This window comes from Moschus berezovskii, chromosome 11 (assembly GCF_049115385.1).
Source record: "Moschus berezovskii isolate FMDL1 chromosome 11, NW_MosBer_1.0, whole genome shotgun sequence".
Lineage (NCBI taxonomy): Eukaryota > Metazoa > Chordata > Mammalia > Artiodactyla > Moschidae > Moschus > Moschus berezovskii.
This window is the reverse complement of record NC_142470.1, coordinates 34,937,930-34,951,850: the sequence shown is the minus strand read 5'-3', so window position 1 is coordinate 34,951,850 and position 13,921 is coordinate 34,937,930. Positions and strand designations below refer to the sequence as shown.

General features: G+C 42.5%; 1 protein-coding gene across 2 annotated transcripts; it reads left to right on the top strand.

Annotated features, from left to right (window-relative positions):
- On the top strand, positions 1–13,805 carry SUPT7L (SPT7 like, STAGA complex subunit gamma). Of its 2 annotated transcripts, XM_088841261.1 has the most exons (6): positions 1–338; positions 2,260–2,358; positions 2,513–3,130; positions 7,013–7,337; positions 8,224–8,461; positions 11,225–13,805. In XM_088841261.1, exons 3-6 carry the CDS (start codon positions 2,718–2,720, stop codon positions 11,485–11,487), a joined length of 1,239 nt encoding a protein of 412 aa, XP_088697387.1. In that variant the 5' UTR covers positions 1–338; positions 2,260–2,358; positions 2,513–2,717; the 3' UTR covers positions 11,488–13,805. The 2 variants fall into 2 exon arrangements, with proteins under 2 accessions (XP_088697387.1, XP_055257226.1); XM_055401251.2 differs by lacking the exon at positions 2,260–2,358.
- The last annotated feature ends 116 nt before the right edge of the window (positions 13,806–13,921 follow it).

Sequence of the window (13,921 nt, the reverse complement as noted above, 5' to 3'; positions counted from 1 at the left end):
AAGAGGAAAACAGAAAAAGGCGGTCGGGGTACTGTCAGAATGGGGACATCTTTAGAGGTTGCAACCGAGTCGTAATAACTTCCTGCAGCAGAGCCTGATTGAGAAGAAGCGCTTCCGGCAGCCTTGAACCGCTGGTCAACACACCAGCCTTCCGGACCTGATACGACCCTTATCTCAGGCCTCTCGGAGCCGGTCAGCCGCCCAGTCCAGTACCTGCGAAGTGGCAGTCCATAGTGGAGCCTCCTTGCCTCGGTCCAGGTCCAGCTCTCCCTGTGTCTGGGCTGCCCCAGCATTAGACGACCCCAGGACACTGTGATTGGCGCCCGAGTCCGCTGATGGTGAGGGTGGAGCCCTGGTAGGGATGTGGGCGTTGCTTGTACTTGATGCCTGTCCTTCCTGCTCCTTTGGGTCAAGTTAGGGGAGAGGGCGGTTTTTGTTGTCACTTGGTTCATTCATGTATTCGTTCATTCTTTTATTCTTTCTGAAACCGTTGAGGCAGCATAGTGTAGTCGTTAAGAGTGCAGACCCTGGAGCCTGACCATGTCTATCTTCCCTCTCAGCTGTTTCTGACATTAGGCAAGACAGAAGGCCTCAGCTTCCACGTCTGAAAAGTGGGGTAATAATAGTATCTACTTAAAAAAAAATGATATCTACTTATAGAAAGGTTGGGAGAATTGAATTAACAGTAGAGGCAAAGCCTGGCATGTAGTAGGCACTCAAATCTTAGACACCAAGATCACAGCTATGAGAGACAGATGGAAGAATAAAATTGAAACAAGTACTAGTTTAAATACAGGGATAAATGCTGTGATGGAGACTTACAAAGTGCTGTGAGACTTAACAAGGGGAGATGTGTTGGGGAGGTGATGGAGGTTGGTGACTTAAATCATACTTAAGGATGAATACAAGTCTGCCAGGGATGTGGCAGGTAGCAAGGCATTGCCTGCAGAAATCACATCATTAAGCTGTGGAAATGCATGGCATTCGCAACCAGAGAAGTCTGATACTGTTGGAACTAAGATGGTTACTTTCTTCAGGAAGTTCCTTCTTTGTGTTTTCTCACTGAATTTGGTCTGTGTCTCTAGAACAGCACTGACCACACACTTTAATGTTGAAACATTCTTTTCATGTTTTTCTCCCTCACCTCAGGGTAAGGACCTTGAATTAGTCTTTATCTCCTCACTTGACACTTGGCATTTGATAAATATTTATTGAATTTGAAGAGACATATGGGCAGTGAATCTAGAAAGGTGAATTGAAGCTGGATTGTAATTGGTGTTGAATGGTAAATCAAAAAATTTTGACTGACGTTTTTCCAGTAGTCAGTGGAAAGTCATTAGATCTAAGTTTAAAATATTAAGTCTAGCCTCACTATAGAGGCTTCCCTGGTAGCTCAACTGGGGTAAAGAATCTGCCTGCAGTGCAGGAGTCAAGGGTTCGATTCCTGGGTTGGGAAGATCCCCTGGCCAAGGGATAGGGTACTCCGGTATTCTTGGGCTTCCCTGGTGGCTCAGTTGGTAAAGAATTTGCCTGCAATGTGGGACACCTGGGTTCAATCCCTGGGTTGGGCAGATCCCGTGGAGGAGGGCATGGCAACCCACTCCAGTATTCTTGCCTGGAGAATCCCAAGGACAGAGGAGCCTGGCAGGCTGCAGTCCATGGGGTCACAAAGAATTGGACACGACTGAGCAATTAAGCACAGCGCAGAATCACTGTAGAGGGTAAATTTGATACAAGGAGAGACTAAAGGAAGGGATATTATTTAAGAAATAGCAGATATCTAAGATTCTTCCCTTTGAATGTCAGAAGTTGAATGCATAAGACCATTTAGGATAGTGGTTCATAAATTTTTCCACCAGGATTAGTTAAAGGTTCCCATGCTTGGCATGTATCGTGCATGCTAAGTCGCTTCAGTAGTGTCTGACTCTTTGTGACCCTTTGGACTGTAGCCCTTCAGGCTCTTCTGTCCATGGGATTCTTCAGGCAAGAATACTGGAGTGGGTTGCCATTTCCTTCTCCAGGGGATCTTCCTGACCCAGGAATTGAGCCCGTGTCTCTTACTCCTGCATTGGCAGGCAGGTTCTTTACCACAAGTCCACCTGGGAAGCAGTAACAGATTAATAACCACCTCAGGAATTCCCTGGCAGTCCAGTGGTTAGGACTTGGCACTAAGATCCCACAGGCTGCACGGCACAGCAAAAAAAAAAGAAAAAGAAGAACTTTTTCCTATTTTTAACTCTACTCCTTTTTCTCCTGCAGATCCAGGAGAGATGTGTCAAGATACTCTGAGAAATAGTCCAGGTCTCATTTAAGTGTCTTGCCTTGCAAATCATTCAGGATTGGTAATAAGTTAGTGGGGTGAGTTGGAAAATATGGACACTATAGCCTTATATACCCTTGCAGCTATTAGTCTACTAAAGACACAAACTCTTACCTTGTGGTTCAGTCCATTAGGAATTGTCACAGTGTATGACTGTGATATTAACAGTTATATTTCTCTTAATTTCTTCAGGAAGAATGTCCTTGGTCCAACAGTGTTGCTGACACTGACGTTTTCTAAGTGGTCTTGAACTGCCTAGTTTTTATGTCAATACCTGGCTAGACCTCGTATTCTTCACTACAGAAGCCCTTAACCTGCAGTTTCTAGAGATTTTAAAACACTGCCTTTAGGATACCATCCACATTTAACTTGGGAGCTCTTCCTTTGTAATTCCGAAATGTTGAGATACTGGGGAGAGATACCAATCTCGTCTAGCCAGACCAACAGAAGTTCTTTTGACTTGCTCCCTCGGGAGTTCCGACTGGTAGAAGTCCATGACCCGCCTCTGCACCAACCCTCAGCCAACAAGCCCAAGCCCCCGACTATGCTGGACATCCCCTCAGAGCCCTGCAGCCTCACCATCCACACCATTCAGCTGATCCAGCACAACCGACGTCTGCGTAACCTCATTGCCACAGCACAGGCCCAGAATCTGCAACAGACAGAAGGTGTAAAGACTGAAGAGGGTGAACCTCTCCCGTCCTGCCCTGGGTCGCCTCCTCTTCCTGATGACCTCCTTCCTTTAGACTGTAAGAATCCCAGTGCACCATTCCAGGTCCGGCACAGTGACCCAGAGAGTGACTTTTATCGGTAAGGCAAGGCTTTGTGTTACTTTTCTCAAAAAATCTTGCCATCAACCCTGTTAAATGTGTCGAGTACCTAATATACGCCATGGAGAAGGCAATGGCACCCCACTCCAGTACTCTTGCCTGGAAAATCCCATGGACAGAGGAGCCTGATAGGTTGCAGTCTATGGGATCGTGAAGAGTCAGACATGACTGAGCGACTTCACTTTCACTTTTCACTTTCATGCAGAGAAGGAAATGGCAACCCACTCCAGTGTTCTTGCCTGGAGAATCCCAGGGATGGGGGAGCCTGGTGGGCTGCCATCTGTGGGGTCACACAGAGTAAGACACGACTGAAGCGACTTGGCAGCAGCAGCAGCAATATATGCCAAGCACTTTACTAGGAGCAAAGTACTACACTGGTTTGTAAAATAGGCCATGGTCTCATAGTCCTCCAAATCTAGTTTTTATTGTTAATTAAAAGATATACTGTGGGTTTAGCTCATTGTCCTCAAGATGAGATTTATGGACTTATTCTCTTATATTAGGAATCCATGAGTTCTATACAAGAATTTTTTAACGGTGTATTTTCATTTTGATAATACAATTCAAGAAATAATAGTATAACAACGTTCTTGATCCTTGCTGTTCAAAATCTGATCCGAGGTCAGCAACATCACCTGGGAGGTTGTTAGAAATGCAGAGTCTCAGACTCACCCAGACCTCCTGAGTCAGAATTTTCATTTTAACAAGATCTCCAGAGATTCATACGTATATTTCAATTTGAGAAGCCTTGCTCCAAATCCTCTGAGTGATTGCCTTAAAAGCTAGTGCTACTACTGGATTTCAGTATGAAAGTTTGCATTTGATGCCAAATGAGTACTTTTGTCTTTTCATTTTGAAATTTGTCAGACCTACAGAAAAGTTTAAATAATAGGATGACAAAAACCCAAATACCCTTCACCTGGATTCAACAGTTGTTAATATTTTACTACATTTACTTTCTCTCACATATGTATAAGTGTGTATACACACATTTACTCACAAATATACAAACATTTATGTATACATATACACATACATACACAGTTTTTTTGCCAAATCTTTTAGAGTTGTAGATAGCACAGTATTTCACCCCTAAATTCTTCACCTTAGCCTAAAAATAAGGAAATTTCCTACATAATCCCAATAACCAGTATCACATCAAAGTAAGTGAACACGAAGTAAGTACTATCATTTAGTACATCTGTATTCAGATTTTTCCAATTGTCCCAAAAATATCTTTTATTAGGTATGTTTTTCCCCAGTCTTGGACCTAATAAAGACCATGCATTCCATTTCATTGTTATACCTTTTTAGTGTCTTTTTTTTTTTTTGAGGTATAGTTGATTTACAATATTAGTTTCAGCTGTACAATACTGTAATTCAATATTTGTATAGATTATACTCCTTTTAAAGTTATTATAAAATATTGGCTATATTTCCTGTGCTGTACAATATATCCTTGTAGCTTATTTATTTTGTACATAGTAGTTTGTACCTCTTAATTTACCCCATCTTGCCCCATCCCTCCCTCTCCTCACCGTTAACCACTAGTGTGTTCTCATTATCTGTGAGTCTATGTCTGTTTTGTCGTGTTCACTAGTTTGTTTTAGAGTCTATGTATCAATGATGTCATACGGTATTTGTCTTTCTCTGCCTCTTTAGTGTCTTTTAAGCTAGAATAGCCATTGGGAAAGACTCTGATGCTGGGAGGGAATGGGGGCAGGAGGAGAAGGGGACGACAGAGAATGAGATGGCTGGATGGCATCACCGACTCGATGGACATGAGTTTGAGTGAACTCCGGGAGTTGATGGACAGGGAGGCCTGGCGTGCTGTGATTCATGGGGTCACAAAGTGTTGGTCAGACTGAGCGACTGAACTGAACTGAACTGAAGCTAGAATAACTTCCCCCTTTTATAATACATGATATTAATCTTTTTTAAGAGTTCAGGTCATTTGTCTGTTCCAAATCAGACTAGATTTGCGGATTATTTTCTCAAGATAAGATTCAGATTAAATGTGTGGTAAAAATGCTTCATAACTAATTGTGTTGTACATCACTTATTGCATCTGCCTGTTGAAGATGATAGTTGCTACTATTTTGATTATCCCAAACTAATGAAAAAAGAAGAGAAATAGTCTTATTATGTAAGGTTTGCAGTTGGGTCAGATTAAGGCAAGATGATGTCATGGTGCGTTGTCTAATTGGAAGTTTTGAAGACACTGGAATAGTGAAAAAGGGAACGAGAAATGTGTTATTACATGCTTGGCACATATTGGTATCAATGTGTCCAACTTCAGAATACTTACTCTGTAGCAATCAGTACCAACTTTACATTTTGAGAGCAATTTAGCTTTTACAAGATAATACTGTTCCTCATATTAAATTGATGCTGTTATAAATAATTTGTAGTTTTGTGTCAGTTTTCTGATTTTAATTGTTAGGAAGATTCTGTGAACATCAGAAGTTTACACATAGTTTATTTTATATATATTTAAGAGACTGTAACAAAAATAATTTGCATCAGTTATGGGGCTGCAGGAAGAATTATTTTCCTTTGAAATGGGTCCACATATTAAGTAAAACAGTACTGATTTAGCTCTGTTTATTAGGCACTTCTGAAGTCTTTAGCTTTTGGTCCAGAGAGACTGGCCATGGGAAATGATGATATAAACAGAAAATGAAAAATTACTTGACAGTTGATTTTCTTATTTTCCAATTATTAGGTGAATTGCAGTAGTTGCTACTGAGCAGATAATAGCAGTGTGGGTGAATAGCTCCTCAGGCACTCTGTACAGCAAGCACGGGGTGACAAATGCGAAGTGTGGACAGGGAAGAGTCATTTTCTGTACCCTATTTTATTTTTATCTATTTAGTTCCTTTGTCAGGGGAATGCAGAAGATAGGAAATTTCAGGAGAACAGGTAAATTATTTGGAGCTTACTAAAAGTTACTTTTAGGAAATCAGACAGCTTTTGAAGTTTTTTTGTTTTGTTTTAGAAAGTTAGGATTTTTGCCACAATGATTAGGTGCAAAACAGATTATTATGAATAACACAGGATCTAGAGTCAGAAGTTCTATTGCTTTATATTACCAAAAAACATTTGGCAAATCACCCCCTCCAAACTTCAATTTCTTCACCTGCCAAATAGGAATAATAATATGGACCCCTACCAATTTCACAGCATAAAGTAGGATAAAAATGCTTTGTAAGCGATTGTTGTTGTTCAGTCTCTCAGTCATGTCTGACTCTTTGTGACCCATGCTGCAGCAAGCCATGCTTCCCTGTCCTTCACTATCTCCCAGAGTTTGCTCAAACTTAGGTCCATTGAGTCAGTAATGCCATCCAATCATCTCAGCCTCTGTTGCTTGTAAGCCATATATATTTTTTAAACTGCTTTTATAAAATTGAATTGCTTTCCTATTTTACAAACGGTTTGTTGCAGTTAAATTCTAAAGGTCCATATATTGCCCAGCATGTGGGGAACCTATGCTATGCTGGAAATGTGCACCATTGAGCTATGCTCTTAAAATTAATCAGATCCTAAAAGTGATCAAAATCAAGCAGTTGATACAAGAAGATGGGAACTTACTTTTCAGTAGATACCCTTTTATACTGTTTACCATAAACACATATCACCTATGCAAGCTTTATGTAATTGGAACCACTCAGGGATATGACTGTGGGTCGTTGAGATATGCCCTGAAATGGCAGCAAGGTAAAACTAGACTATGTAACCTGCCTAAAATTCTCCTGGAAAACTGAGCCAGACGTTTGATTAGGATTGTAAACCACCTAGGAAGACAGGATAGGTCACCCCTTTGCAAGAGATCCAATGACACTCATCGTGTCTCCACTTTCAGGGGGAAAGGGGAGCCTGTGACTGAACTCAGCTGGCACTCCTGCCGACAGCTCCTCTACCAGGCAGTGGCCACAATCCTGGCCCACGCGGGCTTTGAGTGTGCTAACGAGAGCGTCCTGGAGACCCTGACTGACGTGGCACATGAGTACTGCCTGAAGTTCACCAAGCTGCTACGCTTTGCTGTGGATCAGGAAGCCCGACTGGGGCAGACTCCCTTCCCCGACGTGATGGAGCAGGTGTTCCATGAAGTGGGCATCGGCAGCGTACTCTCCCTCCAGAAATTCTGGCAGCACCGCATCAAGGACTATCACAGTTACATGCTGCAGGTGAGAGGATCCCGAGGAAGGATGTGCAAGGATGTGTGCTCTGGGGGTGTTCAGTGGGATCCCTAACACTTGCCCTAGGCTGCAGAGCGCAGGGCCTGGAATAGAGTGAACTTAACTTGACTTTCCTCTTGGCCCTGGCTGTGACCCACACTGACCTCGCCAGACACAGGGGTCTTCTTCAGTCAGTGAAATTATAGCATGTGGCTAGCCTGCTTTTATTCAACACATATTTATGGAGTGCTTATTGTGGAATTCAGCTGTTTAATAGGACAAGTTCCTTGAGCTTGCATTCTTGTTGAGAGAGACAAAAACAGGTAAACAAACAATGATCAAAATCATTTCAGATGGCGTTAAATGCTATGAACCAGGAGCAAAACAGTGAGATGACACTGCCCTCAAAGGTAGAGTGTGGTGGGGGAGACAGTGTTTTTGGTTAAAACCAGAACTATCTAGTCTCTTCCACCCTTGTGGCCTTAGGCATTTTGTTCACTGTCTTGGTTTCCCCAAATCTGAAATATAAGAAATTCATAACACCCAATCAGCTTTGCTAAGTGATCCAGATGTCCTACAGTGCTCATTAGCCACCTGTTATATTTATGTCAGATGTTAGTTTTTATAGCCAAAAATGTCACCTTTCATCCCAGTTTTGATATAATACATCTAAATATTTTACCTTTATGTACCTTTTATTTAATCACATACACATTCTCTGCCAGACAAATTTTCTTTACATGTCCCTGTCATTTATGAATTTCTAACTCAAATTCCTTCCATTAGCAGTGATGCTTTATTCATATTCATATTCTGTTTCCACTGGATGCCACAAGCTGACTATCCAACTTGCTTTTAACATTCCTTTGGAAAATTGACTCTTGCTTGCCCACAGATTAGTAAGCAGCTCTCTGAAGAGTATGAGAGGATCGTCAATCCTGAGAAGGCCACAGAGGACACGAAGCCTGTCAAGATCAAGGAGGAACCTGTGAGCGACATCACCTTCCCTGTCAGTGAAGAACTGGAGGCTGACCTTGCTTCTGGAGACCAGTCACTGCCCATGGGAGTCCTCGGGGCTCAGACCGAGCGCTTCCCATCTAACCTGGAGGTCGAGGCTTCACCACAGGCTTCAAGTAAGAGAGAACAGCCTACCCATCTTGATTCTAGGAGATGTGCCAGCCTTAGTACTTCTTGCATTTTAGACTCAAAGTCTGGAGATGGAAGAGCAAAAGTAGGGATGGGCAGGGAAATGGAAAGTCTAAAAAGAAATATAGCTTCACTGATCTAGAGATACCAACATTCTCTTCCTAATTAGTGAAGAGGGAACTAGCACTGCTTTACAGACGTTCTTTGAAATTATTCCTAGTTAGGATGTAGATGCAGTGTTACTCTCTTCAGTTCAGTTCAGTTGCTCAGTCATGTCCGACTCTTGGCAACCTCACGGACTGCAGCACGCCAGGCTTCCCTGTTCATCACCAACTCCCAGAGCTTGCTCAGACTCATATCCATTGAGTTGGTGATGCCATCCAACCATCTCATCCTCTGTCATCCCCTTCTTCTCCTGCCTTCACTCTTTTGCAGCATCAGGGTCTTTTCCAATGAGTCCGTTCTTCACATCAGGTAGCCAAAGTACTGGAGTTTCAGCTTCAGCATCAGTCCTTCCAATGAATATTCAGGACTGATTTCTTTTAGGATGGACTGGTTGGATCTCCTTGCAATCCAAGGGACTCGCAAGAGCCTTCTCCAGTACCACAGTTCAAAAGCATCAGTTCTTCGGCGCTCAACTTTCTTTATAGTCCAACTCTCACATCCATACGTGACTACTGGAAAAACCATAGCCTTGACTAGATGGACCTTTGTGAGCAAAGTAATGTCTCTGCTTTTTAATATGTTATCTAAGTTGGTCATAACTTTCCTTCCAAGGAGTAAGCGTCTTTTAATTTCATGGCTGCAGTCACCGTCTGCAGTGATTTTGGAGCCCAGAAAAACAAGGTCAGCCACTGTTTCCCCATCTGTTTGCCATGAAGTGATGGGACTAGATGCCATGATCTTAGTTTTCTGAACGTTGAGTTTTAAGCCAACTTTTTCACTCTGTTTCACTTTCATCAAGAGGCTGTTTAGTTCTTCTTCCCTTTCTGCCAGAATGGTGGTGTCATCTGTGTATCTGAGGTAACTGATATTTCTTCCAGCCGTCTTGATTCCAGCTTGTGCTTCATCCAGCCAGGCACTTCTCATGATATACTCTGCATGTAAGTTAAATAAGCAGGGTGACAATATACAACCCTGACATACTCCTTTTCCAATTTGGAACCAGTCTGTTGTTCCATGTCCAGTTCTAACTGTTGCTTCCTGACCTGCATACAGATTTCTAAGGAGGCAGGTCAGGTGGTCTGGTATTCCCATCTCTAAGAATTTTCCACAGTTTGTGTGATCCACACAGTCAAAAGCTTTGGTGTAGTCAATAAAGCAGAAGTAGATGTTTTTCTGGAACTCTCTTGTTTTTTCAGTGATCCAACGGATGTTGGCAATTTGATCTCTGGTTCCTCTGCCTTTTCTAAATCTAGCTGGAACATCTGAAAGTTCATGGTTCACGTACTGTTGAAGCCTGGCTTGGAGATTTTCGAGCATTATTTTGCTAGCGTGTAAGATGAGTGCAATAGTGCAGCAGTTTGAACATTCTTTGGCATTGCCTTTGGGATTGGAATGAAAACTGACCTTTTCCAGTCTTGTGGCTACAAATTTGGAGTTTTCCAAATTTGTTGTTACTCTCTTGATGACAGTTTATTCAGCCGACCCAGCTATGTGGACAGATGGCCTCCTGTTCTCTGTATTCTGGTCTTTCCTGATGCTTGTGCAGAATTAATTAAGGCAGCTTCCAGACAGATGGAGTAATGTTAATTGCTCAAGGATGTTTGAATAGTTGGGGTTCCTTGGTCAGAGTAGTACCAACAAGTTGAACCTGAAAGGGATTAAAATAGGGCAACTCAGTTATAGGCAGCTGGCTGCTTCTTCCAGATAGACTCTGTGATTCCCTTCAGAACCAGATGTCTCAATGATCTCTAGGTCAAAAAGACTGCAAATAACTCTAGAGGCTCAGTTCTTTACAATATATTTATTTATTTATTGGCTGCACCACGCAGCACGTGGGATTTTAGTTCCCCAATCAGGGTCCAAACCTGAGCCCCCTGCAGTGGAAGTCTTAACCACTGGACTTCTAGGGAAGTCCCAGTTTTTTAGAAATATAAATTATGTCATCAATGAACTAATGATGCAAAGTCCTCCAGTGTGGCCTAATGATGCCAGTCCTCCAGTGTGGCCTAAACAGAATTAGGCCACATTTTCAAAGTACTCTGCAGAGAGCCTTTCACTATGGAAGACATAATAACCACAGATCAGCATTGCTAGAAGACACAGAGGCAGGAGAGCCAGAAAGAAATTCTTGCAGACACAGGGGTCATGTCTCTTTTCAGCAGTCTGGGAACTGCTGCCACCATTTTGTAGTGATCACTAACTTTTCATAATGTGAGAGAGAACCAGGGACCCAAACACAAGGCAGAAAAGCAAGACAGCCCCGTAAAAGGACAGGCAAATGTAACACTTGCCCAAGAACCCATGGTTATGCCTTTGAACCATGAATATTTCCACCTGCGTAGCTTTACTATCCCTGGTTTAGGGGAAATGGAGATGGATGAAGTGAGATAAAGGAAGGGGAGGAAGTGGAAAAGAAGATATTTTGAGTTGCTAACATTTTGAGCAGAGAATAACAACCATATTCTCTAGGCAAGTAGAGAATAAGAATGAAAACTGAGTTCAGCCAGCCCTGGGTGGTGTATGCCACATGCTTTGTTCCAGCCTTTCTTGCTGCTAGCTAGTTCTGTGTTCTTTTCCATTCCCAGGTACAGAGGTAAATGCTTCCCCTCTTTGGAACTTGGCCCACGTGAAAATGGAGCCTCAAGAGAGTGAAGAAGGCAATGTCTCTGGGCACGGTGTGCTGGGCAGTGATGTGTTCGAGGAGCCGATGTCAGGCATGAGTGAAGCTGGGATCCCCCAAAGCCCTGATGACTCAGACAGCAGCTACGGCTCCCACTCCACTGACAGCCTCATGGGCTCCTCCCCTGTTTTCAACCAGCGCTGCAAAAAGAGGATGAAGAAAATATAGAAGGCAGAGAGGGAGACCTCTCCAGACCTAGAAGACCCAACAGAAACTCTGATAAATTCTAATTTGTTTCCACAAATAATGATTGAACTCTTAAACACAGTGGGTTTTCGTGATAACAGTGGAGCTGGATTTAACCAAATAAGTCTTTTACCTTTTGCACCCACTTTTTGTTTTCCACAACCAAGCCACCTTTCACAGATATCACACCGGGATGGTGATCCAGAGACCAAAACAGTGTCCCTGACTTGTCTTAGCTTCTCTCAAGCTGTTTCTCTTGCACAACCGAGAAGAATTACACTGGGTCTGGCCTACACTGCAGGGATATTATGAAGATGAAGATGTTATTAAGCTTCATAGCTGTGCTTGAACAGACTCACATATATTCTGATATCAGATGTCAATTTTTTTCTTTTAACTTGCTTCATTTTTGGTTCAAGTCATTGGGAATCCAATGGAAATAGCTAAACATTGCACAGCTTATCTGTCAGTAGTCTTTTTTTCGAACCGTTTCTGCTGCCCACAGAATCTCCTATGACATCACAACAGTCTGTGAATGGCCTTTTTGCTTATCCAAATAGCCCTCTCCTATCTCAACCATATATTTTTCTTCTTCCTTCTCTAGACTTAGTCCATGTATTCCAATCCTCTTTATTTCCAGTCAGATTTTTTTTTTAACATTGGGTTGGCCAAAAAAGTTCATTCAGGCTTTTCCATATGCTATAGAAAAACCCAAACGAACTTTTTGGGCAACCCAGTATTTTCAGCATGTACACCTTTCAGTTGCTCCTTTCATTTTCTCCTTTTTGAATGATGAAACTAACTGATGGCTCATCAGTCTGCCTGCAATGCAGGAGGCTTGGGTTCGATCCTTGGGTCAGGAAGCTCCCCTGGAGAAGGGAATGGCAACCTGCTCCAATATTCTTGCCTGGAAAATCCCATGGACAGAGGAGACTGGCGGGCTACAGTCCATGGGGTCACAAAAAGTTGGGACACGACTGAGCGACTAACACTTTCACTTTGTGAATGAAGCAAACAGGACCTGTCCGTAGACAGACTTGTGCCTGTTTCATTTGTTGCATCTGCTTGGCCATCAGAGGACAGTGGTCCATTCCTTTACCAGAATTCTACATCTGCACATTGTGCTTCTACTGGATGGGCGGCCTCTAAAAGGCTAACAGTATGCACCTTTCTGCTTTACATCATGTCCTGAACAGCTTCCCTGCTGTTACTCATCCATCACAGGATCTGCCCTACTTGGCATCTGATAGTGTCAATCATTATTTATTAAGTACTTGATGTAGCACTGGAATAATCAGGAGTAATTAGCAAATGTGTGCAAGTTAAGTACTGCTGAAGTTTGGTTTGGGGGGCCAGAATACAAGTCTTGTGAAATCTTGAGCACTCTTTTAGTAGACTAGAAATCAAGGCCCATATCACTGAGTGCCTTAAATTGTCTCAGGTATTGGGAATAAATATGAATGCAACAGCAACAAAATAAGGTTATGATTTAAACTGTTGCCAAAGCATTTATAAATTTGCTAATTGGACATCCTTGGCACATTTAAACCTTTCCTGTTCCAGGTTTAGCTTCATTTCCCCTTATTTGCTTCCTTTGTGGCTCAGCTGGTAAAGAATCCACCTGCAATACGGGAGACCTGGGTTCGATCCCTGGGTTGGAAGATCCCCTGGAGAAGAGAAAGGCTACCCACTTCAGTATTCTGGCCTGGAGAATTCCATAGTCCATGGGGTCACAAAGAGTTGGACACGACTGAATGACTTTCACTTCACTTCACTTCCCCTTATTTACTGGTAAAAGTACACATCTGGTGGTCAGTTTCCAGAAAGTAGCCATTTAGTATTTAATTAGTTCACTTAGCAAATGTTTATTGAGTACGCATTATGTACTGGGTCCTTTGCAAGGGATACACAAATGAGTAAGACTGTCTCTGCCATTATATAGCTTATAGCATAGGCCAGATGATTTCCTCTTTAAAGTATTCAAAGGCACTCGGGAAAAAAATTGGTATGCACAGGTTTGCTGTGCAAGTGGTTCCCTCTTAAAGAACAAGTTCAAGTTTTTAGACCAGTGGTTCCCATTAGTTACACAGTATTGAAATTAATACTTCATGTAAAACAAAATATTTTTATTTTTAGGTTTAAATTGGAGAATAGGTATTAGATGGCCAAGGTTCAGGTACTCTGATAAAGAAGGTCATAGGAGTATTGATACCTGAGATTCACCTGGTCTGGAATTATGCCATAGGCTGTTTGAGTTAGATCACTGTTCCGAATCCCCTGAAGGCCTTTTTAAAACAGACCGCTAGGCCCCACGCCCCACCCCCAGTTTCTGATTTTGGTCTTGAATGTCCCATTTCTGGTAACTTCCCAGATGATGCTGATGCTTCTGTTCCAGAGACCACACTTTGAGAACCAC

Excerpts from the sequence above, each read along its gene's own strand:
- SUPT7L (XM_055401251.2), top strand. The coding sequence starts at position 2,718 with ATGTTGAGATACTGGGGAGAGATACCAATCTCGTCTAGCCAGACCAAC. Across the intron at positions 3,131-7,012 it reads CCAGAGAGTGACTTTTATCG|GGGGAAAGGGGAGCCTGTGA; the intron begins GTAAGGCAAGGC and ends CTCCACTTTCAG. Across the intron at positions 7,338-8,223 it reads ATCACAGTTACATGCTGCAG|ATTAGTAAGCAGCTCTCTGA; the intron begins GTGAGAGGATCC and ends GCTTGCCCACAG.